This window comes from Dermochelys coriacea, chromosome 10, assembly GCF_009764565.3.
Source record: "Dermochelys coriacea isolate rDerCor1 chromosome 10, rDerCor1.pri.v4, whole genome shotgun sequence".
NCBI classification, from domain to species: domain Eukaryota; kingdom Metazoa; phylum Chordata; order Testudines; family Dermochelyidae; genus Dermochelys; species Dermochelys coriacea.
Window position 1 is genome coordinate 34,652,547 of NC_050077.1, and position 26,233 is coordinate 34,678,779.

Here is a 26,233-nt window from a genome sequence, read left to right on the forward strand (position 1 = left end):
AAAAAAGTATCCAAATCCTGTGCTGAGCAGTCAGGACGAAGAGGGGGAATTAAGGGGAAGTGAGGATACCTTGCATCAGGGTCTCCATGGCCGTGCGCTGCTTTATTAGCTGCCTGTCTTCCACTTCACTATCAGATCCCTCGTCCTCTTGGATCTCTATGTCTGAATCATCGTTACCTGGTTAAAATAAAAACACCAACAGCACTGAATTAATGTAATCATACACAATGCCACAGCAGTTCAACAAAGTGGCTGGGTGCAAGGGCATGCTAGTGCTCTCTGCTTCTGTTCAGGGATTTCTGGCTCTCGTGGGCCTCAGGGGATATGTCTACACTGCAATTAAAAACCTGAGGCTAGCCTGACTCTGGCTTGCAAGGCTTGGGCTAAGGGGCAGTTTAACTGTGGTGTAGACATTCAGGATCAGGCTGGAACCTCTGTGGTGGGAGAGTCCCAGAGCTCAGGCTGCAGCCTGAGCCCAAACATCTGCTCTACAATTAAACAGCCCTTTAGCCCGAGTCCTGGGAACTGAGTCAGCTGGCATTGCAGACATACCTAAGGAAACCTACTCTGGCCAGGACTCTATGATGGTGCAATCATGAGTTTCTGGCAATCAACCAAAACAAAAGCAGGACACTATATTGGTCAGGGTGTATAGAGGGCTTTTGATTTCTTGTTTTAACTGATGAACATTCATAAAATGCCCACATTACAAAAAAGAAAAGAAATAGGTGTTTATCCAATAAACACCAGAAAAGATTACTTGCATCTAAATAGGGTTACCATGTTTCAGGTTCCCAAAAAAGATGATACTGCTGGTGGGGGGAGGAGGAGGGGAGGAGCTGGAGGGAGTACAATTGGGGAGTGCTGGGGGGGGGGGTTGTGTGTACTGGGAGATATTTGAGGGGTGCTGGAAGGGGAATTTGGCATGTTCTGGAGGCGTGTGTGTGTACTGGGGAGTGTTTGGGAGGTGCTGAAGGGGTGTGACTATACTGGGAGGAGTACCTGGGGACTCACTCTTGAGGTGGGGGAGCAGTGTTGCTCCCTGTCATGGTGGCCGAGCAGCTGGTGCAGACCTGGGATGCAGCAAGAGCTGTCTGTCAGCACCTCCCTGCGGGGCTCTCCCCCTCCCCAGGGCTGGGAGCCAGGGCTTGGTGGGCAGGATCCTGCAGCTGTGAGGGACCAATTAGATGTGGATGCAGGGGAAGGACCAATCAGGACTCTTTCTGAGCTGCAACATCTACTCCACAAAAAACCCTGACGTTGCCTCTTATTTGAAAAATCCACCCAGACAGAGGGAGGAGGAGACAATGTCTGGGAAAATCCAGATGTATGGTAATTCTAATCTAAGGGTTTGTCTACATGGAGCAGTAATGTGGATTATGGGGATGTGATTTCTAAAACACGCTACTGTGTTGCACTTTAATTGGTGCAATTAAATTTAATTTGGGGGAGGGATAGCTCAGTGGTTTGAGCATTGGCCTGCTAAACCCAGGGTTGTGAGTTCAATCTTTGAGGGGCCCATTTAGCGATGGGGGGAAAAACTGGGGATTGGCCCTGCTTTGAGCAGGGGGTTGGACTAGATGACCTCCTGAGGTCCCTTCCAACCCTGATATTCTATGGTCCCTGCTGATGTGCACTAGCATGCTTTAACATAGTGCCTCACTAAAAAAAGAACAAAACAAAAAACAGTACTCTGTTAAAGCAAACTACGAAACCATTACCAAAAGTTTATCCATTACAGTATAAACCAAAGCAATGAGTAATGTATATTATGTATTACTCATTATGCTATACACAAAGAGAAAGGCCCCAAACCCTCTGGATTTTGGACATCTACATAAAACTCAAAAATTGCTCAAAATAAACCCCCAAAAATGAAATTAATAATCCTCAAAAATCAGAAGTCCTAGGTTTATGGAAGCAGAGCTCTCCCTGCTGCATTGGTGGGGAATAGCCAACCTCCTAGCTCCCCAAAAAGAAGGCACTATTACCAAGAATGGTTATCAAAGAAATTGAGATGAACAGGAAGTACCATATAAAAGCCTTGAGACAAGATAGTATTACTAAGGCAATATTCTAAATATACTCTCTGGGTATGAATCTTATCAGTATACAGTCAGAGGGTAGTATTTTGGCAGCTGAGTATTGAATAAAAACCATGTAAAAGGTTTTGCAAAGCATGAACTTAAGTCTCCTACTTCCTCAGTTTGACATGAGCAATATCAAAGGCATTTAATAATGGATCAGAACAACACACTGTAATATCCTCAGGTTATTGAAAATAGTGCTGGGTGAACCCCAATATGTTTGGAGGAATAGGGCAGTTCCCCACAGTTCAGATACCAAAGGCTTAGAGATTTCCATCACTCTATTTCCCAGTCCAATCAGTTCTTCCCTCAGTCTCCGATTCCCTGTCCCCAACAGGCTCTCTTGCATCCCAAGTAGATCATCAGTATCCCACTCCTTCTGTCCAATCCCTGGTAAGATCCCTGACTCCAGCCCCCAACAGGCTTGCTTCCTTTCATGATATTTCACAAGGAAGTGGGTCATAGAATCATAGAATATCAGGGTTGGAAGGGACCTCAGGAGATCATCTAGTCCAACCCCCCTGCTCAAAGCAGGACCAATCCCCAATTTTTGCCCCAGATCCCCAAATGGCCCCCTCAAGGATTGAATTCACAACCCTGGGTTTAGCAGGCCAATGCTCAAATCACTGAGCTATCCCTCCCCCAGGGGTCACAGGCTGGTCAGCTGCTCTGATCACATCTTTTATGCTCCAGGGATTCCCTTTGGTCAGCTAGAGTTAAGTGGAAATTCAATTTCAAACAGGTGTTGAGCCACATTCTGGCTTACACCTGAGACTTTGTTTAACTTGCATAATAATTCAAATACCTGTTGAAAGCTGCATAATTAGAAGCTCCACTTTGTTGTATCCCTGACATGTCTGACCCAGCCACTTTTCACTTCAGCATAGCCTGTTCTGATGGTGGCCTAGCAGGGGTTAAGATTGGTGGGTGGGAGGTTAGAAGACGGCTCCATTTCCTTTAGGTCCCTTCCCATGACATCAGCTCTTCTTCTTTCTTCTTTCTTGTGGCCAGTACATATCACCCTCCTGTGCACCTGCAGTGGACCCCACACCTCTCTCACCTACCAAATGCCTCTCCTCACTCAGGACTGGCAGGTTGCTTGTTTGAAGCCTGCCTTCTAGTTCCAGGGGAGGCTACTTGTTTCATTGTTCATTGCTATTTATGGGCCACATCCTTAGCTGGCATAAACTGATGTAGCTCTGTTGACTTAAATGGGGCTATACCATTTACACCAGCTGATGATCTGGCTCTATATTTTAAAACTGCCATTTTGCCAACAAACATTACCTGCAGGCAGAAGAGAATACTTATGCTAACCGTCTCAGTCAATAGTATCGGCATAAAGCCCAGAGCACTCAGAGTAAGGGTTTAGCCTGTGCAGTGTGCAATTTAGAAACAAACACAAATGAATCATTTTGGAGAAGACAAGGGTAGATTTAATTACCAAAATGTCATTCTAGAAAATGGATATGTCCTCCTTTAATTATGATTAGTGGTAAACTGACATTCCCTTACAACTTCTAATTACAGGTAAATGTATGAGCTGCCAATGTGATATGGCTGTGAAAAAAGCTAATGCGGTTTTGGGATGCATCAGGAGAGGCATTTCCAGTAGGGATAAGGAGGTTTTAGTACTATTATACAAGGCACTGGTAAGACCTCACCTAGAATACTGTGTGCAGTTCTGGTCTCCCATGTTTAAAAAGGATGAATTCAAACTGGAGCAGGTACAGAGAAGGGCTACTAGGATGATCCGAGGAATGGAAAACTTGTCTTATGAAAGGAGACTTAAGGAGCTTGGCTTGTTTAGCCTAACTAAAAGAAGGTTGAGGGGAGATATGATTGCTCTCTATAAATATATCAGAGGGATAAATACAGGAGAGGGAGAGGAATTATTTCAGCTCAGCACCAATGTGGACACAAGAACAAAATGCATCCGATGAAGTGAGCTGTAGCTCACGAAAGCTTATGCTCTAATAAATTTGTTAGTCTCTAAGGTGCCACAAGTACTCCTTTTCTTTTTGCGAATACAGACTAACACGGCTGCTACTCTGAAACAAGAACAAATGGGTATAAACTGGCCACCAGGAAGTTTAGACTTGAAATTAGACGAAGGTTTCTAACCATCAGAGGAGTGAAGTTTTGGAATAGGCTTCCAAGGGAAGCAGTGGGGGCAAAAGATCTATCTGGTTTTAAGATTCTAATCGATAAGTTTATGGAGGAGATGGTATGATGGGATAATGGGATTTTGGTAAGTAATTGATCTTTAAATATTCAGGGTAAATAGGCCAAATCCCCTGAGATGGGATATTAGATGGATGGGATCTGAGTTACCCAGGAAAGAATTTTCTGTAGTATCTGGCTGGTGAATCTTGCCCATATGCTCAGGGTTTAGCTGATCGCCATATTTGGGGTCGGGAAGGAATTTTCCTCCAGGGCAGATTGGAGAGGCCCTGGAGGTTTTTCGCCTTCCTCTGTAGCATGGGGCATGGGTGACTTGAGGGAGGCTTCTCTGCTCCTTGAAGTCTTTAAACCATGATTTAAGGACTTCAATAGCTCAGACATAGATGAGGTTTTTTGTAGGAGTGGGTGCGTGAGATTCTGTGGCCTGCGCTGTGCAGGAGGTCGGACTAGATGATCAGAATTGTCCCTTCTGACCTTAGTATCTATGAATCTATAAACGCTAGCCTGTTTTTTTCATAGTCGTATGATCTTTACCAAGTTATTGAGAAAATATAAAGGAAGAGAGGCACCTGAGACATTGTTTGGTGAGGTTATGGAATTGACTTACAATATTATTTAGAATTTATATTTGCTGTAACAGCCATGTGAGGCAATCATTTCTGCCCTGTCTATTATTGAGTTTGAACCAAATACCATTTCCATTTATTCAATATTCATTAGAGTCAGATTTTATTCAGTCCTTGTTTATGCAAACACCTTAGTAAGGGCTCAATATAAACTAAGTACAGGTCTCAGGATCTGGTGCTCTACATACAATTCAGGGTACAAATGCCTCATCTATAATGGTTCATACAGCTGCTATTAAATGCCAGTTGTTTGCTTCTAGATTGGTTTAAGAGGCAACTTTTATCTTTCAATTTTTTAAAATGCTGTATGTTAATTTGGTGCTCCTGAAGGCTAGTAGCACTGGCCAGAGTCAAGGACAGTGCAGATAGTCACTGTATATGTTCTTCCAAAGCACCTTCATTGTGACCTCCACTCAGCACACCATGTGCTTCAAATCCAGTGCTCTTCTCAGCAGACTGGCAACTGTGCCAAATTGTGTGACAGTTGGGTGATACAGACTGATATAATCGTAAGAACAAGTGCTTTACTAGTAGTAACTCAAAGTGAGAACTCTAGCCAGCTGTACTTCTGGTGGAGTGAGACCTATAGTATTAACTCTTCAAGTGCCTTCCAGCTCACAACCAACAAAAAAGCAAAGTAATGACCTTCTGATCCCCTGCCAGGCACGACTCGTTGTTGGAGTGCGGCTCCTTAATTTCACATTTCATTTTTTTCACAAGTCTTCAACATTTTTTTTGTGGTAATGTATACAATGTATCCTTCCTCTAGGAAAAAACAGTTCCTGGATGAAGAGTAAGCCAGAAAGGAAGAGAAAATATGATTCAAACCTTTCCCCATCTACTATCTATTGCAGGGTGGGCAAACCTTTTGGCCTAAGGGCTACATCTGGGTATAGAAATTGTATGGCGGGCCATGAATGCTCACGAAATTGAGGGTTAGGTTGTGGGGGGAGGGGGAGGACTCCAGCTGGGGGAGCAGGCTCTGGGGTGTGGCTGGGGATGAGGGATTTGAGGTCCAAGAGGGTGTTCCAGGATGGAACCAAGGGGTTCGGAGGGCGGGAGGGGATCAGGGCTGAGGTGTAGGGGGGGTTGAGGGTAGGGCTAGGGATGCAGGGTTTGGGGTGCAGGAGGGTGCTCCGGGCTGGGACCGAGGGGTTTAGAGGGCAGGAAGAGGATCAGAGCTGGAGCGGGGGTTGGGTTGCGGGTGGGGGCTCAGGGGTGCAGGCTCCGGGTGGCACTTACCTCAAGCAGCTCCCGGAAGCAGCGGCATGTCCCCCCTCTGGCTCTTACATGGAGGCGCGGCGCCGGCCCCATCTGCAGGCACTGACCCTGCAGCTCCCATTGGCCATGGTTCCCGTCCAATGGGAGGTGCGGGGGGCAGTGCTTGGGGCGGGGCAGCATGCAGAGCCCCCTGGCTGCCCTACGTGTAAGAGCCAGAGGGGGGACATGCCGCTGCTTTCGGGAGCCTTGCAGAAAGTCCTCAACCCTCCTCTCCGGCTGGAGCGCCGGAGCGGGGCAAGCCCGTGACCCTGCTCCTTGGCAGGAGCTCAAGCGCTAGATCAAAAGTTCTGATGGGCCGGACATGGCTTGCGGGCCGTACTTTGCTCACCCCTGGTCTAATGCATTCAGAAATACTATTTTCAAACGATCCCCCTTTTCTGGACTACTGAACCCTTTCTGCCCCCTCAGTATCCCCCCTATTCCTCCAGCAGTGGCTTGTGACCTGACAGCCACTTTTGACCAATTTTCGTTTGTAAAAATGAAATTGAGACTATCAAACATTTCACACTGAGCTTTTCTGCTAGAAAGTGGGTTTGGTCCTTGAATCCCAGGGTGAATGCTGTTGTAGGAATAGCTAAGACAGCGACTGCAGAGATAGTAAGTGACTGGAGATCTCTAAGCTGCTTCTGAAATGGCAAGTCTTTGTGGGAGGAGAGAGTCTAAATCTTAGTTTTCCTCCTCCAGCGCCTTCCTTTCTTCAGTCCCAACTGCTTCCCTTGGCCCTCCTCAATCCCGCCACACACATACTGTCTCTCTTCACCTTGTCCCCCATTGACTTTTCCTCCCCCACTCACTTAAATAGGTGTAGGGGGTCTTTAAAATATTTTTCAGTGATGAAATCTCAGCTTTCTGCCATTCAGAGTCAGTTAATGTGTGGCATTCAAAAGGCCCAACCAGCCAATCAAAATGTGGTTTGGACCATATTCTAGAGAATTTTTCAAAGCACACCGTGCGATGAAAGTCAATGGGAAGTGAGCACCTTGCTTTCATTTGTGCCTTTCACAATCTCACCCCTAATTTCCAATAGCAATGAAAGATGAAACCATCCATCAGGTGAACTATCAGTACATTAACTCACCGCATTGCTTACTCCATTGAGCTGCAACTTTTACACAATTTTTGTCATGAATATATAGCAAGATAGTGAACTGTTTCTTTAAACTATCTGATTGGCATTTGGATGTGTGTGTTATAACAACAAAAACAAGGCTCATGCTAAAACCAGAAGATCCCAGCAATGGAGCTCTCTCCCTGTATATGAGCAACAGCTTGATGAACAGGAAAATGGGGATTACAGACACAAACTCAATAACACATAATGGGGCTATGTAACCAAAGCTCTTGCCCACCACTCTGAAAGAAAGACCAGCACGTTTTTCCTTTAATTAAAAACTACTGCTATCATCTATGCTGTACAGCTCATCCTAGTCAAATTGAAATAAACTATCACTCACACCTCCGCTCTGTCTTGGACACAATCCGCTGAGTTATTAGCAACAAACCAGAACTTGTGCTAGGCTGTGGTACAAAGGAATCAAAAACAGAGACATGTCTTATTGCAAATTAATTTTTAAAATACACGGTGATGGCAAGCTGTGAAAGGGTTCCTTAATGGGATTAAAGCAGCACACTCTTCTGCTGTCCCTGCAATTCGTCACCTTTTTATCTCCTGTTCCACAGACCCTGGTGCCTCATTCTGTCACGTATGCCCAAAGTGTCTGGCTGTCAGAGCAATATGCCTGATATCCAAAATTAGGACAAAATTCAATAACAGATTAAATGAATAGCACTTTCGGGAAAAAACTGATTACAGGTCTTAAATCCAGGAGGCATCACAAACTACTGCAAGTTGCAATGTACCAGGTCGAAGGAGCATGGAATATCCATTAATGGGAAAGTTTAGATTTCATTTTTTTGTATCGTGGGAAAGCAGTGGGTGCAATACACCATATTAGTTCAGATTCACACAGACTGACATAGGGAGTAAAGTACATGTTCTAATATAGCTGGCACATGGATTGAAATAAAGATGATTTGGCTTTTAATGATGGATGTTTAATGAGCATTCAGTAATTCAGGGGTGCTCAACCTAGGTCATCCCTGGCAGCTTGCCAGGAGCTCAAGGGGGCAGTCAGCAGATCCCCATATCTTTAATACATATGTGATCCACAGAACCTACACATCCCATAAGACTGTTCAGACCAAGAAGGGCCATTGCATGTTGGCACTTGTTTTAACTATTAAAGAAATCAAAGGACGTTGCCCACAGCCAAGCTTCTAATAACAGAAAGTGTTCCACACTTTGGCCCAGATCATCAAAGGTGTTTAGGCTCCTATCTCCCATTGACTGTATACCTACGAGGAGCTGGGCCTTTGTTGTTACTTGCTACAGTGCAATTGAGAATACTTGTAGGTTCATCCTGAGAGAGAATAGGATGGACCTTCTGGAGCTTCAGCTCTTTTCCTACACAGCTTTCAGTAAAACTGCACCAGTTTCCTAGTTTCAATTAAACCAGCTCAGCCAGAACACCCATATACTGGGTTTGAGTTGAAATATATTGCTCTCAACAGATACATTATTGGTTCTCACACATATATATTGGCTTCAGAGAAAAGTCTGGTACACAGGTTGATTTAATAGCCACATGTAAATTATTTCTTTTCAGTTAATTCATAGTGCTTGAAAGAAAAACAGCATGATTTAAGACCGACAGTGATTTCATTAGAGATTCATTAGCTAGTAAAAATATTTTGCTAAAAGCATCCAATTGTAAAACAAAATGGTATTGGAGCGAGAACACTGAGACTGATTTAAATTAAAGGCACTGGATTTAGTGATAAACTTTAGGATCAAATATGTTATTTAGCATTATCATGTTTAATTCCATGATAAAAATTAGAATGCATGGATTGGGTCCATAACAATTACTGAATTCCCAAAGATGCTGTTTTCTGCACTGATTTTGGTAAAAACACACTATGGGAAAATCAAACTGGCAGTTTATAAGTATTTGATCTAAAAAATAAAATCTAATTCAATTCACTGAAACTTGAAATCAAACAAGAAAGACAAGACCATATTTTTCTTTAAAAAAAAAGTAAGTTGGGATTTTTAAAGGGATCCAAAAGAGTTAGCAGCCCAACTTCCAGCTGTGATGCCCCAATCCTGCAAGACTCACTCATCTGTACTCTCATTAAATTCAATAGAGCCACATGTGTCAACTTACATACTGATACCTTACACAACTGATACCTAGGAGCATTGAAATACTCGGATATATACAGTAGAACCTCAATAAGCCACATATCTTATAAGTCACACAGAACATTTCAATCTCTCTTCCCACTTCCCTGAAAGATTTCATCACCAGTATTGAGGGCTGATTTTCCAGAGGGGCTGAGCACTCGCAGCTTCTATTGACTTTAATGGGAATTAAGGTGTGCAGCCACTGAAAAAATTCAGGCCATAAGATGCCATTATTTTTACAAACTATACCACAAAACACAGATTGATATATTGTGAAGTACGATAATAAAGTATCCACCTGTCTAGCTCCCCTAAGTAGTTCTATATTGCCTATTACTGTACTTTCTAAGTACCAAGTTCAAACTAGGAAAAAGCATAAATTTTTAACAGTGAAGGTAATTAACCACTGAAAGAACTTCCTAAGGGAAGTGGGGGATTCTCATCACACAAAGTCTTTCTAGAGCATTCTCAAAGATCTGCTCAAGCTCACGGAGAACTTGTGGATTTGATGGAGGAATTATTGGGTAAAATTCTCTAGCCTGTATTATGCAGGAGGTCAGACTAGGTGGTCATAAATAAGAGTCCCTTCTGGCTTTAATATCTATATGCATCTATAAAAGTATCACCAAATTATTCCAATTAATTTGAAGTTGTTAAAATAAATTAACAAAATATATGGCAATTATTTCTTTTCATTCGTTTGTACTGTGTTTGTTCACACACTGCCTGGTCTTGTGATGGGTTGAGTATCTGCTGTAAGGTATTGGGTGCTCCACCCCGGCTCCACCATGAGACCCTGCCCCCACTCCACCCCTTCCCAAGGCCCCACTGTCGCTCCACCTCTTCCCATCCCACTCTGCCCCCTTCCCTGAGGCCCTGCCCTCACTCCAAACACTTCCCTGAGGCCCCTGCCCACCCACCGCTCGCTGCTCTTCACCTTGCCCCAGGCGCCTCCCCCAGCCGCTGAACAGCTGATCTGAATGAGCTGCCGAACAGCTGATTGGCGGTGCCGCCAAACAGCTGCGGCTGGTGGGTGCTGAGCATCCACTATTTTTTTCCGTGGGTGCTTGAGCCCCAGAGCACCCATAAAGTCAGCACTAATGCCCTTAACATTCACTGTGTGAGGGTGCTCAGCACCTCGCTCATTTCAAAGTTAAATAATTTGCAATGGGTCTCCAAGTCCTTAGTGGGAATCCATGAGTGAATAATTAGAACACCTCAAACATGACATTTGTTATGTGATCGTGTTTCTGGGTAATCATTAATCAGGCTTCAGGGGATCAGTTCATACAATCATAGCACTGTAGGGCTGAAAGGGACTTCGAGAAGTCAACAAGTCAGCCCCCTGCACTGAGGCTGGACCAAGTAATCCTAGACTATCCCTGACAGGTGTTTGTCCAGCTTGTTTTTAAAAGCTTCCAAAGATGGGGACTCCACGACCTCCCTTGGAAGCCTATTCCAGAGCTTAACTGTCCTTATAGTTAGAAAGTGTTTCCCAATATTTAACTTAAGTCTCCCTTGCTGCATATTAAAACCATTACTTCTTGTCCTACCTTCAGTGGACATGGAGAACTGATCACTACCGTCTTTATAACAGCCCCTAGCATATCTGAAAATTGTTATCAGGTCCCTCCTCAGTCTTTTTTCCCCTCCAGACTAAATATGCCCAGTTTTTTCAACCTTTCCTCATAGGTCAGGTTTTCTAAAACTTTTAATCACTTTTGTTGCTTGTCTCTGGACTCTTTCCAAGTTGTCCACACTCTTCTTAAATTGTCGTGCCCAGAATTGGATGCAGTACACCAGCTGGGGCCTCACCAGTGCCGAATATAGCGGGACAATTATCTCCTGTGTCTCACATAACACCCCAGAATCATATTAGCGTTTTTTGCAGCTGCATCACATTGAAAACTGATATTCAGTTTGTGGTCCACTATAACCCCCACATCTTTTTCAGCAATACTACCGCCTAGACAGTTATTCCCCATTTTGTAGTTGTGCAGTTGATTTTTGCTTCCTACATGTAGAACTTTGCACTTGTCTTTAATGAATTTCATTTTGTTGATTTCAGACCAGTCAAGGTCATTTTGAATTTTAATCCTGGCCTCCAAAGCGCTTGCAACCTGTCTTAGTTTGGTGTCATCTGCAAATTTTATAAGCATACTGTCCATTCCATTATCCAAATCATTAATGAAAATATTGAATAATAGCAGACACAGGACTGACCCCACAGGACCTGTAGCGGGGTGGTCACCCTGCTCCGGCCCTGAAGGGGTTAAAACAGCCCTGGGAGAGAGCTGCCTGGGGGGAGCCAATAGTAAAAGCAGCCCTGGAGAGGGCTGCAGCTGGGAAAAGCTAGGAAGCAGCCACAGCTGGGGCACACCCCAATCAGGCCACAGCTGGCACTATAAGAGGGCTGAGGGCCAGGAGATGTAGAAGTCTTACTCTAGCCCTTGGAGTGGGAAGGGCTAGGTGCCTGAAAGCAAGGTAAGCGCAGCGCAAGGGAGCTCCAGCCTGGTAACTCCCCAGGCTGCAGGCCTTGTGCTAGACCTAAAGAGGTACTGGGGCTGCAGAAGTGTAGCCTGGGGTTATGCAAAGGCAGCAGGCGCTACCCCCTTGCCAATGATGAGTGGTTTACAGACTGCAGTCTGCCCCAGTGAGCGGAGGCTAGATGATGACTGGCAGTGGCCACTGAGGCAAGGTGGGTTTAGAGGGTAGGGGTTCCCTGGGAGGGGAGATCCAGAGTGTGGGGGTACTGCTGGGGCAGAACCCCAGGGTAAAGGGCACCTGGGTCTGGGCCAGACATGGGGCCAGCATCAGGTGAGACACTGGCCTGCAGAGGGTGCTCTGCAAGCTGGAAAAGAGCTAATTCCCAGATGACCAGCAGGAGGTGCTGCACCGGTGAGTTGTCAGTTCGTTACAGGACCCCACTAGATACATTCTCACAATTTGACAGCAAGCCATTGATAGCTACTCTTTGAGTATGGTCTTTTAACCAGTTGTGCACCCACTTTACACTAAATTCATCTAGACCGCATGTCATGCAGAACTGTGTAAAAAGCCTTACTAAAATCAAGGTATAATACATCTACTGCTTCCCCCCATTCACTCTGTCAGTAATCCTATCGAGAAAGGAAATTAAGTTAGTTTGGCATGACTTGTTCATGCTGACTATTCCTTGCATCTTCCAGGTGCTTACAAATAAACTGTTTAATAATTTGCTCCAGGTTTTGAAGTCAGACTGACTGACCTATAGTTCCCTGGGTTTTACTAGGTTTCCCTTTTCAAAGACAGGTACTATGTTTGCCCTTCTCTGATCTTCTGGGGCCTTACCTGTCCTCCAGGAGTTCTCAAGTATAATTATTAATGGCTTCAAGATTGCCTCAGCTAGTTCCTTAAGTACCTAAAATGAATTTCAGGCCTGGCTGACTTGAATACATCTAATTTATCCCTGGAAAAATCATGGAGCAGGTCCTCAAGGAATCAATTTTGAAGCACTTTGAGGAGAGAAAGTGATCAGGAACAGTCAGCATGGATTCACCAAGGGCAAGTCATGCCTGACTAACCTAAATGCCTTCTATGATGAGATAACTGGCTCTGTGGATGAGGGGAAAGCAGTGGACGTGTTATTCCTTGACTTTAGCAAAGCTTTCGATACAGTCTCCCACAGTATTCTTGCCAGCAAGTTAAAGAAGTATGGGCTGGATGAACGGACTTCAAGGTGGATAGAAAGTTGGCTAGATCATTGGGCTCAATGGGTAGTGATCAATGGCTCCATGTCTAGTTGGCAGCCAGTATCAAGCGGAGTGCCCCAAGGATCGGTCCTGGGGCTGGTTTTGTTCAATATCTTTATTAATGATCTGGAGAATGGCGTGGATTGCACCCTCAGTAAGTTTGCAGATGACACTAAACTGGGAGGAGCGGTAGATATTCTGGAGGGTAAGGATAGGATACAGAGGGATCAAGACAAATTAGAGGATTGGGCCAAAAGAAATCTGATGAGGTTCAACAAGGACAAGTGCAGAGTCCTGCACTTAGGAAGGAAGAATCCCATGCACTGCTACATACTAGGGACTGAGAGCTTAGGCAGAAGTTCTGTAGAAAAGGACCTGGGGTTACGGTGGACGATAAGCTGGATATGGGTTAACAGTGTGCCCTTCTTGCCAAGAAGGCTAATGGCATTTTGGGCTGTATAAATAGGAGCATTGCCAGCAGATTGAGGGACATGATCATTCCCCTCTACTCAGCATTGGTGAGGCCTCATCTGGAGTACTGTGTCCAGTTTTGCACCCCATACTACAAGAAGGATGTGGGAAAAATTGGGAAGAGTCCAGTGGAGGGAAACAAAAATGATTAGGGGGCTGGAACACATGGTTTATGAGGAGAGGCTGAGGTAACTGGGATTGCTTAGTCTGCAGAAGAGAAGAATGAGGGGGGAATTTGATAGCTGCTTTCAACTACCTGAAAGGAGGTTCCAAAGAGGATGGATCTAGACTGTTCTCTGTGGTAGCAGATGACAGAACGAGGAGTAATGGTCTCAAGTTGCAGTGGGGGAGGTTTAGGAAAAACTTTTTCACTAGAAGGGTGGTGAAGCAGTGGAATGGGTTACCTAGGGAGGTGGTGGAATCTCCTTCTTTAGTAGTTTTTTAAGGTCAGTCTTGACAAAGCCCTGGCTGGGATGATTTAATTGGGGATTAAGTCCTGCTTTGAGCAGGGGGTTGGAATAGAGGACCTCCTGAGGTCCTTTCCAACTCTGGTATTCTATGATCTAAATAGGGAAAACACAGGTTTAAGAATATCTTGGCTTGCATTCCTTCCCTGTGGTTGTCTTTATTATGGGTTGAATATCTGGTCATCATTAACCTTTTTAGCGAAGACTGATGCAAAATAATCATTAAGCACTTCAGCTTTCTTGATTTCAGATTAGCAGCCGTGTTAGTCTGTATTCACAAAAAGAAAAGGAGTACTTGTGGCACCTTAGAGACTAACAAATTTATTAGAGCATAAGCTTTCGTGAGCTACAGCTCACTTCATCGGATGCATTTGGTGGAAAAAACAGAGGAGAGATTTATATACACACACACACAGAGAACATGAAACAATGGGTTTATCATACACACTGTAAGGAGAGTGATCACTTAAGATAAGCCATCACCAGCAGCAGGGGGGGGGAAAGGAGGAAAACTTTTCATGGTGACAAGCAAGGTAGGCTAATTCCAGCAGTTAACAAGAATATCAGAGGAACAGTGGGGGGTGTGCGGGGTGGGAGGGAGAAATACCATGGGGAAATAGTTTTACTTTGTGTAATGACTCATCCATTCCCAGTCTCTATTCAAGCCTAAGTTAATTGTATCCAGTTTGCAAATTAATTCCAATTCAGCAGTCTCTCGTTGGAGTCTGTTTTTGAAGCTTTTTTGTTGAAGTATAGCCACTCTTAGGTCTGTGATCGAGTGACCAGAGAGATTGAAGTGTTCTCCAACTGGTTTTTGAATGTTATAATTCTTGACGTCTGATTTGTGTCCATTCATTCTTTTACGTAGAGACTGTCCAGTTTGGCCAATGAACATGGCAGAGGGGCATTGCTGGCACATGATGGCATATATCACATTGGTAGATGCGCAGGTGAACGAGCCTCTGATAATGTGGCTGATGTGATTAGGCCCTATGATGGTATCCCCTGAATAGATATGTGGACAGAGTTGGCAACAGGCTTTGTTGCAAGGATAGGTTCCTGGGTTAGTGGTTCTGTTGTGTGGTGTGTGGTTGCTGGTGAGTATTTGCTTCAGATTGGGGGGCTGTCTGTAAGCAAGGACTGGCCTGTCTCCCAAGATCTGAGAGAGTGATGGCTCGTCCTTCAGGATAGGTTGTAGATCCTTGATGATGCGTTGGAGAGGTTTTAGTTGGGGGCTGAAGGTGATGGCTAGTGGCGTTCTGTTGTTTTCTTTGTTGGGCCTGTCCTGTAGTAGGTGACTTCTGGGTACTCTTCTGGCTCTGTCAATCTGTTGTCATCCGTTATTAGCGCTCCTTCCCTGCTAAGTAGAGGACCTACACTTTCCTTTGTCTTTCTCTTTTCTAATGTATTTAAAGAACCTCTTCTTATTGCCTTTTATGTCCCTTGTCAGTTGTAACTCATTTTGGGCCTTAGCCTTTCTGATTTTGTCCCTACATACTTGTGCTATTCTTTTATACTCCTTAACAATTTGACCATATTTCCACTCTCTGTAGGATTCCTTTTTGATATTCAGGTAATTAAAGAACTCCTGATGGAACCATATTGTCTCCTCCTACCTTTCCTTTGCATCAGAATAGTTTGCAGTTGTGCTTTACTATTGTTCCCTTGAGGAAATGCTGGCTCTCCTGATTACGTTTTTCCCTTAAATTTTCTTCCCATGGGACCTTACCTCCCAGCTATTTGAGTTTGTTAAAGGCTGCTTTTTTGAAGTCCATTGTCCTTATTCCGCTGCTCTCACCTTCCTTTCCTTAAAATCATGAAATCCTCATCATTTCATGATCACTTTCACCAAAATTGCCTTTCACCTTCAGATTTGCTAGCAATTTTTCCCTCTTCGCCCTGGTCTACACTAAAAGTTTAAGTCTAATTTAGCAGCATTAGATCGATTTTTTTAACCCTGCACCTGTCCACACAACAAAGCCATTTTTGTTGACTTAATGGGCTCTTAAAATTGATTTCTGTACTCCTCCCTGACAAGGGGATTAGCACTCAAATCAACATCGCCAGGTTGAATTTGGGGTAGTGTGGATGCAATTCGATTGTACTGGCTCCGGGAGCAATCCCACAGTGCTCCATTGTGACTGCTCTGGACAGCACTCCCAACTTGGATGCACTGGCCAGGTACACAGGAAAAGCCCTGCCAACTTTTGAATTTCATTTCCTGTTTTGTCACCATGGCGTGACCACGCAGAGCTCATCAGCAGAGATGACCATGGAGTCCCAGGATCACAAAAGAGCTCCAGCATGGACCGAATGGGAGGTACTGGACCTGATCGCTGTATGGGGAGATGAATCTGTGCTATCAGAACTCTGTTCCAAAAGATGAAATGCCAAAATATTTGAAAAAAATCTCCAAGGGCATGAAGGACAGAGGCTATCACAGGGACCCACAGCAGTGCTGCGTGAAACTTAAGGAGCTCAGGCAAGCCTACCAAAAAACCACAGAGGCAAACGCCCGCTTGGGGTCAGAGCCCCAGACATGCTGCCTCTATGATCTGCATGCAATTCTAGGGGGTGCCCCTACAACTACCCCACACCTGTACGTGGACTCCTGTAAGGGAGTCTCATGCAACAGGGATGAGGATTTTGGGGACGAGGAAGATGATAGTGCACACACCAGGCAAGTGGAGAAACCGTTCTCTCTGACAGCCAGGAACTGTTTATCACCCTGGAGCCAATACCCTCCCAACCCGGGCTCCCGGACCTTGAAGGGAGAGAAGGCACTTCTGGTGAGTGTACCTTTGTAAATATAATAGTTTAAAAGCAAGGGTGTTTAATTTCCCCTGAAGACTTGGGATGCATTTGCAGTCAGTACAGCTACTGGGAAAAGTCTGTTTACGTATCTGGGGATGGGGGGGGAAATCCTCCAGGGACATCTCAATGAAGCTGTCCTGGAGGTACTCCCAAAGCCTTTGCAAAAGATTTCTGGGGAGGGCAGCCTTATTGCGTCCTCCATGGTAGGACACTTTACCACACCAGGCCAGTAGCATGTAGTCTGGAATCAATGCATAAGAAAGCATGGCAGCATGTGGTCCTGGTGTTTGCTGGTATTCAAGCAACATCCGTTCTTTATCTCTCTGTGTTATCCTCAGAGTGATATCATTCATGGTCACCTGGTTGAAATAGGGGAATTTTATTAAGGGGACATCAGAGGTGGCCGTTCCTGCTGGGCTGTTTGTCTGTGGCTGAAAAGAAATCATCCCCGCTGTTAGCCACGCGGTGAGGGGAGGGGTGAAGCGATCATCCCAGAGAATTGGGTGTGTGCAGGGGGTTTAGTTGGGTTTGTGCTGCACATTAACCCGAAAACATCAGCCCCTCCTTTTAAATGGCCAATGTGTCTTTTTTCAATTTTAATCTCCCTTTTTTTCCTCCCATAGCTGCAAATGTTTCAACATTGACTAGCATCTCTGTCCCAGAGGCTAGCACAGATAAGAAGGCGAAAAAAACGCACTTGCGATTAAATGATCTGAGTTCATTCAGTCCACCTGCACTGAAAGAGCCCAGCAGAACACGTGAAAGCAGACAATGGCAGAGTCCAGGAAAGCACAAAACTAACGTGAGGATAGGAGGGACGCACGAGGGGATAGATGGCTGGAGCAACAGGAGAGGTGGTGGGATCAAGAGGAAAGGTGGCGGCAGCGTGATGAAAGGAGGCAGGATGCAATGCCGAGACTACTGAAGGATCAAACTGATATGCTCCGGTGCATGGTTGAGGTGCAGGAAAGGCACAGATTGCCACTGCAGCCCCTGTGTAACCAACTGCCCTCCTCTCCAAGTTCCATAGGCTCCTCACCCAGATGCCCAAGAATGCAGGGGGGCAAGGGAGAGGCCCTCCGTGCATCCAACCACTCCACCCCAGAGGACTGCCCAAGCAACAGAAGGCTGGCATTCAATAAGTTTTGAAGTGCAGTGTGGCCTAGTTCTTCCCTCATTCACCATCCCACCCGGTGCTTCCCTTCTCCCCCACCCCTCCCGGGCTACCTTGGCAGTTATCCCCCCTATTTGTGTGATGAATTAATAAAGAATGCATGAATTTGAAACAATAACTTTATTGCCTCTGCAAGCAGTGATCGCAGGGGGGAGGGGAGGGAGGTTGGCTTATAGGGAAGTAGAGTGAACCAAGGGGGCCGGTTTTCATCAAGGAGAAACAAACAGAACTGTCACACCGTAGCCCAGTCAGCTATGAAACTAGTTTTTAAAGATTCTCTGATGTGCAGCGCACCCTGCTGTGCTCTTCTAACCACTCTGGTGTCTGGCTGTGCGTAATCAGCGGCCAGGTGATTTGCCTCAACTTCCCACCCTGCCATAAACATCTTTCCCCTTACTATCACAGATATTGTGGAGCACACACCAAGCCAGGGCAGTGGAGCTGCAAGGTTTTGCCTGGAGCTAGAGTGGAGCCAGAGCACAGCTCCAAAGCCCTGCAGCAAGCAGTAATAACAGTGGGAATATTGGTTTCTCTGAGGTCTAACTGACTCAGTGAACTGTACCAGCGCGCTTTTAAATGTCCAAATACACATTTTACCACCATTCTGCACTTGCTCAGCCTATAGTCGAACAGCTCCTGACTACTGTCCAGGGTATAACTATAGGCATTTCAACATCCCCAACGGTTATTTTCTGGTTTGGAAAGTAAGTCCCTTGCTGCAGCTGTTCATACAGACCAGAGTTCCTGAAGATGCGAATGTCATGTACCTTTCCCGGCCATCCCACGTTGATGTTGGTGAAACGTCCCTTGTGATCCACCAGTGCTTGCAGCACCATTGAAAAGTACCCCTTTCGGTTTATGTACTGCTGCCTTTGGTGGTCCGGTCCCAAGATAGGGATATGCATTCTGTCTATCGCCCCACCACAGTTAGGGAATCCCATTGCAGCAAAGCCATCCACTATGACCTGCACATTTCCCAGAGTCACTACCCTTGATAGCAGCAGCTCAGTGATTGCGTTGGCTACTTGGATCACAGCAGCCCCCACAGTAGATTTGCCCACTCCAAATTGATTCCTGACTGATCAGTTGCTGCCTGGCATTGCAAGCTTCCAGAGGACTATCGCCACTCACTTGTGAACCGTGAGGGCTGCTCTCATCTTGGTATTCTTGTGCTTCAGAGCAGGGGAAAGCAAGTCAAAGTTCCATGAAAATGCCCTTACACATGTGAAAGTTTCGCAGCCACTGGGAATCATGAACACTTTGTGGTCCCATCAATCTGTGCTTGTTTCCCGGGCCCATGGCATGAGCCTGCCCCATTGCCACCAGGATGGCCAAATTGCCAGGCCCGTGCTTTGAGAGAAGACTGTGTCCGTGTCCTCATCACTCCCGTCCCCGCACTGCCGTCGCCTCCTCACCTGCTTTTGCAGGTTCTAGTTCTGCGTATACTGCATGATAATGCGCGAGATGTTTACAATGTTCATAACTGCCGCAGTAATCTGAGCGGGCTCCATGCTTGCCATGGTATGGCATCTGCACCAGAGCAGAGTTGCAGGGGAAGCGGTGGTTGGATGACTAGTTTTGCACACCGCCTGTTGCCAGGACACAACAGCTGAGCGGGCTGCACGCTTGTCGTGGTATGGCAAGACAAGAGTTGCAGCGGAAGCGGCCCTGCGAGACCACCAGGAGAGCAGAGTGCCAGCGGAATTGGTGGATGACGATGGTCATATAGAGGACCTGTGAGGTAGATTCATAGCATCAGGAGAGCAGAGTGGCAGTGGAAGCGATGGATGACGACGATGGTTAGCAATCCTACTGCACCGTCTGCTGAAAGCAGTATGGCGCCTGCATGGAAAAAAGGCGCGAAACTATTGTCTGCCATTGCTTTCACGGAGGGAGGGGCAACTGACGACATGTACCCAAAATCACCTGCGACAATGTTTTTGCCCCATTAGGCATTGGGAGCTTAACCCAGAATTCCAATGGGCAGCAGAGACTGCGGGAACTGTGGGATAGCTACCCACAGTGCAATGCTCCGAAAGTCGACGCTAGCGTCGGTACTGTGGACACACTCTACCAACTTAATGCACTTAGTGCATTTGTGTGGGGACACACACAATCGCTTTCTAAAAAATCGACTTCTATAAATTCGACTTAATTTCGTAGTGTACACATACCCTTAGTCAGAATCAAGTCTAAAATGGCTGTCCCCCTAGTTACTTCCTACACTGTCTGAAACAAAAAGTTGTCCCTGATACATTCCAAGAACCTACTGGAGATTTTGTGTTTTGCTGTATTACTTTTCCAACATATGTCTGGATAGTTAAAGTTCCCCTTTACTCTCAGGTCTTGTGTTTTTGGATGTTTCCATTATTTGTTTTAGAAATGCCTCTTCCTCTTCCTGATTTGATGATCTAGAATAGACCTCCACCATGACATCACCCCTATTTTTTAACCCTTTTATCTTTAACGAGGAACTCTCAAGTGGTCTGCCTCCCACCTCTTTTTGGACCTCAGAACAAATCTATATATTTTATGTATAATGAAACCCCTCCTCTCTCTTTTCCCTGCCTGTCCTTTCTGAACAAGCTATACTCTTTTTTTTTAAACCAATATTTCAGTCATAAGACTTACCCCACCAAGTCTCTGTGATGCCAATTAAACCATAATTTAGCTTATGTACTAATACTTCCAGTTCTTCCTGTTTATTCCCCATACTCCTTGCACTTCTGTACAGACATCTAAAGTGTTCATCAGAGTCCCCCATTGATTTCCTTCTTGTTGTTCCGTCAACCCGTTTGTAATTTCCCATGTCCCCCAACATCTAACCCTCTGTTAAGGTCACCTTTTTTATATTTACATTGTAGTTTAAGATACTGTTCACATTTTTAAAGTATTAACATGGAAAGGATCAGTTGAATTTTAAATTGATCCAATTTCCCACTTGCATCTGCTCCTGATGGTGCAGGCTTTTTAACAGAATTTATTTCTGAATCGGATGAAAACAAGCATCCTAGAAGATTTTGTTCATATTTAGTGTAATGGATAGGTATTCCGTAAGTTGGGCTGTTCTGGAACGCTGCAATCCACTATACAGAACAGAAGTACTAAGGCAATTCTGACAACTTAAACTGGACTATCGTGACTAATGTGTCACTACCGACTGACAGAGCTCAGCACTCATCCTGTCCACATAAGCTCTGCGCTTTTGTGCGCATTAATGGACGTGATTCTCTCATTGTCTGAATCCTTCTACCATCTCTGCTGATATTTCGATGAGACGGGACTGAAAATCAGCAGTTCATTTTCTGCAGGAGATGTAGCAGGAGTTCTAGGTAGCTTACATTTTAGCTAACTCTGGAGAAATCAAATCCTCAGTATTTATATTTTCTGATGAGTCCCCTTGGAGGTCTATTAGACTGAGCATTCTTCAGGATCCTCTGCTGAGAACAGAGAGAACGAACTAACTTCTCCTGAAATTCCTGTGAATTTCACAAAGTTCTTCCATATAACTCAGTACCAGCCTGATCTTTGAGTAGGGCATTATTTAACACATCAACTCAAATTTGTCAGAAAGTTGTGACCTGCACCTCCGTAAAAATATCATAGTGAAAAATGAGGGCTGTACTAAGTTATACCACATTGTGTTATAAAGTCACTTAATAAATACCTGAACTTCAGAAATCAATTGGGGTTTTAGTACTGTTTGCAAGATGGAAATATTGGAAACCAGGTACTAGAAAAAGTGATACTTAAATGGATTGGTAACCTTTGTACAATCTTTATTTCCACACAAAAATACCCCGAGAGACCATTATATAACAGGACTATTTCTGGCAAAGCGTAGTACTTGTTTTGTAGCACAGCAGAGGTTGAAGAGAGAAGGCAAGTGCCAATTTATTGAAATTCAGAGCTTGGATTAGTTGAGAATAAATAGTTAAGAATTAATAAATTAAGTTAATAAATTAGTTGAGAACAGAATAAAGACTGTGACAAAAAGGCCAATGTTGGTATGCTGGGTCCCATGTTTTTCCGGGCGGGGGGCTAAGATGCCACCCCTTGCCCTTGCTTTTGGGGTGTCGTGGGCCCTGCTAGTGGCCCGGGAAGGTGGTAGAGGAGGTAAGTGGGGGAAGGGTCTGGGTTTGCTCCTCATTCTGAGCTCCAGACCCTCTCAACCTCTGCAGGTTTCTTACCCTCTTCCCCCTTGGGTAGCGTTACGCTTGGTCCTTGACACTGGGGGAGGGAGTCTCCCTGCCTTGCTGGAGAAGGGTTTCCCTTCCTTCGGTTCTCTGGTCTTTCAAATCTCAGCAACACATCTCCAAACTCCAGTCCTCTCTCCTTTCTCGCACACCCTGACTGCCTGAAGCAAGGGGTTTTATTAGGTTCCTGACAGAGCCTTAATTGACTACAACTACCTGTAGCAACCCTCCCTAGCCATAATTAGCCTAGGGCTTATTTATCTCCCACTCTCCCACTGCTCCCTGGCCATCCCTATCACGAGACATTTAAAATATTAGGCACTACACTGATAGGCACTATAAAAACCATTGATAGAACCGAGGACAGATGCTTGTTACATATACACAAAACTGAGGACAGTGTCTAGTTTTGCCATGAGAACCACTCAGTCTGTAAAATGAATGAGTGTCCAATAAGGACAGTGTCCATGTAGGAACACAAGATTTGTTATACTGTAGCAATATGAGCAGCCTGATGCTAAAATTATTTTGCCAGGCTGATTTTTTGACAGGCAGGCAAAATATCCTTAGTTTTAACATTGTCACGGTATTAGAGTTGGCAAACAGACTTGGTCCTTGGGCAGGTAAATTTTCATGACAGTTTTGCAAGGATATGCACCTGCGTAATTGTTCAGTGTTGTACTGAATCCTTACAGTGATGATCAGGGACCTAAGAACAGTCTTCAGCTATGCTAAAGGCGGTTAGAAAGAGGATGGTGATCAGTTGTTTTCCATGTCCACTGAAGTTAGGATGAGAAGTAATGTGTTTAATATGCAGCAAGGGAGACTTGGATTAGATATTAGGAAACACTTTCTAACTACAAGGGTAGTTAAACTCTGGAATAGGCTTCCAAGGTTGTGGAGTCCCCATTTTTTGGAAGCTTTTAAAAACAAGCTGGACAAGCACCTGTCAGGGATAGTCTGGGAGGTTTTCTTGGTCCTGCCACAGCACAGGAGGCTGGACTTGTTCATTTCTAGAGGTCCCTTCTAGCCTTACATTTCTAGGATTTTATGATTCTATGTCTACCAGACATTTAGTAATTTATAGGCGTAGACTGGTTACAGAAACTATCTGTACTAGATTTGATTGAACACTGCACTGGATATACATTCCACTTCAACAATCCTGATTTTCACCTGACTTTATCACCTCAAAGCTTAAATATAAAATGTCTACAAATATAAAATATGATAAATCAGGAACCCACAGCATGTCTATATACTGTTGGTTCAGCAATCAGTGGCCCCACTGATTGTTAGGCAGGCTTCCTGCTTCTCATGTTCTTACAATTTTTTTTGCTCTTAGTTTTTGTCTTTTCCTAGTTGATCTTCAAATTCTTTTTTGGCCTGCCTGATTATTTTTACACTTGACTTTTCAGAGTTTATTCTCCTTTCTATTTTCCCCAGTAGGATTTTACTTCCAATTTTTAATGGATGTATTTTTGTCTATAACCATCTCTTACTCTGTTGTTCAACTATGCTGGCATTTTTTGGCATTTTTTTAAAAAATTTGGGGTATACATTTAGTTTGAACCTCTATTATGGTGTTTTTTAAAAGTTTCCATGCAGCTTGCAGGCATTTCATTCTTGTGACTGTTCTTTTTAATTTCCCTTTAACTAGCTTCTTCATTTGTGTAGTTCCCCTTTTCGAAGTTAAATGCTGCTGGGGTGGGTTTCGTTGGTATTCCCCCCTCAGAAGGATGTTAAATTTAATTACATTATGGTCGCTATTATCGAGCAGTTCAACTATATTCATCTCTTGGACCAGATCCTGTGCACCACTTAGGACTACATCAAGTACTGCCTCTCCCCTTCTGGGTTCCAAGACTAGCTGCTCCAAGAAGCAGTCATTAATGGTGTCTAGAAATTTTTTCTCTGCATCCTGTCCCTTTGACACTCCCTGGTAATATACCTCAGAGTGATATTAGCCTTCTTTGCAACTGCGTCACTTTGGTGACTAATATTCAATTTGTGATTCAGTACAACTCTCAGATCCTTTTCAGCAGTACTACCGCCTTGCCAGTTAGCACCCATTTTATAGTTTTGCTTTCCTTCCCAAGTGAAGTCCTTTGAACTTGTCTTTATCAAATTTCATCTTATTATATTCTCAGAAGAATCAACAAAAAGATGATACGTTATTCTAATATATATTGTACATCCTGTACTCCCAGGGTTAAAGGGGGTATAGAAAACTTTTATAAGTTAAGTGTACTGATATATGGTGGTGGGAACAGTGGAGAGAATGAATGAATGAATTCTCTTTCCCTCTTGTCTGGTGGGAGAACACCTGCAGAAAATTAAAGTTGTTAAATGCAACTTTTACATTCTATGTCAATTTTAGTTTTAATGGAATTTGCTTTATCTGAGCTAGAGGATTAATCCTCATCTATTTTTCCTGCTATATATAAATGCATATATTGCAATATTAAAGTCATGGTGGTAATTTACACAAGAGAGTTCTACTCATGTCTAACTACTGAAGCAGCACAATCTTACATGTTCACAATGCTGACAAAACCTCAGGAGGAAATTATTCCCTTCTAATCCTCTACTAGGTTTCTATTTAATAAAAGTAAAAGTTAACATGATAGGCCCAAGTTCTGACTTCATTCATACCCATATACCCCACTAAAATCAAGGAAGATGCACAGATGTAGTTGAGAGTAGACCATGGCCCATGATGTAATTATTTTTGGTAATCAAGGAGCACTCCTTCAAAATTAGTCATTCATTCATGATTTACTAGAGAAAAGGTTATTACCTGAATCATTCACCATAAAGGATTAATATCAATCCACAAACAAATTCCACAGCATGTAAGTATCATGCAAATTAATGAAATCAGAACTTAAACTCCAATTCTGCAAGGTACATAAGCAGCTATGTAACTTTAAGCAACCACCTAGTTCCATAGCCAAAGTTACACACATGCTTAAATACCTTGCTGAATTGGAGTTTAACCCTTGTCAAAACACTGAACTTCCTTCAGCAGTGCCTTCCCTCAGGAGCTATGCGCAGTGCCTCTGTCGCATGTCTAGCACCTTCTGTCTGGAGAATAACAATCTGAGATCGGGAATGAAGTCCAGATGACCTCCTTCATGCTATTGCAGAGCATACAGTAACTCCTCACTTAATGTCATCCCAGGTTTCATTGTTACGTTGCTGATCAATTAGAGAACATGCTCGTTTAAAGTTGCGCAATGCTCCCTTATAACGTTGTTTGGCAGCTGCCTGCTTTCTCCACTGCTTGCAGGAAGAGCAGCCAGTTGGAGCTAGCTGGTGGGGGCTTGGAACCAGGGTGGACCAGCAGCCCCCTATCAGCTCCCCTAAGTTCCCTGTGCAGCAGCCACCCAGCAGGCTATCAATTGCCAGGTAGTTCCAGTGTCCCTCCTCCCCTGCTTGTGCCCTCTGCCTTGGAGCTGCTCCCAGGAGCCTCCTGCTTGCTGTGAAGAGGGGCAGGAAGGAAAGAGGGGTGCTAATGTCAGAGTGTCCCCCTCCCCCTGCTCCTTTACCCCATCTCCACAGAGCCGGGGGGGGCACGACAGGGCTCAGGACTGAGGGAGCTTGCTGGCAGTAGCTGCTGTCTCAATTTACTGATCAACTTAAAAAGGCAATGTACATAGAGTGGTGTCAGTGTACTTAAAGGGGCAATGTGCATGTCTCTCTCTCACACACAAGGTCTTTCCCCCTTTCTCTCACTCTCACACACACACAAACACTGTGTGTGTCTCTGTCTCTCTCTGCCATGCTGTGTCTCCTACCTCCATTCCTGCTGCCTTGTAGAGTGTGAGGCTACATTAACAACAATGTGTTAACCCTTCTGAGTGCTAGTTCATTCTTTTAGCACTTAGGCATTCACTGGGAAATATCCCACCCTCTTCCACCCTCTGACTCCACCACCTCAACCAAGCTTCTC

General features: G+C 44.6%; 1 protein-coding gene across 1 annotated transcript in view; it reads right to left on the reverse strand.

Moving 5' to 3' along the window:
- Nucleotides 1–26,233, reverse strand: part of CLUAP1 (clusterin associated protein 1) — a 133,193-nt gene that overhangs the window by 31,838 nt on the left and 75,122 nt on the right. The window contains exon 6 of the mRNA XM_038420669.2: nt 70–177. Coding sequence (XP_038276597.1) covers nt 70–177 — 108 coding nt within the window. The remainder of the gene's footprint in view (nt 1–69; nt 178–26,233) is intronic.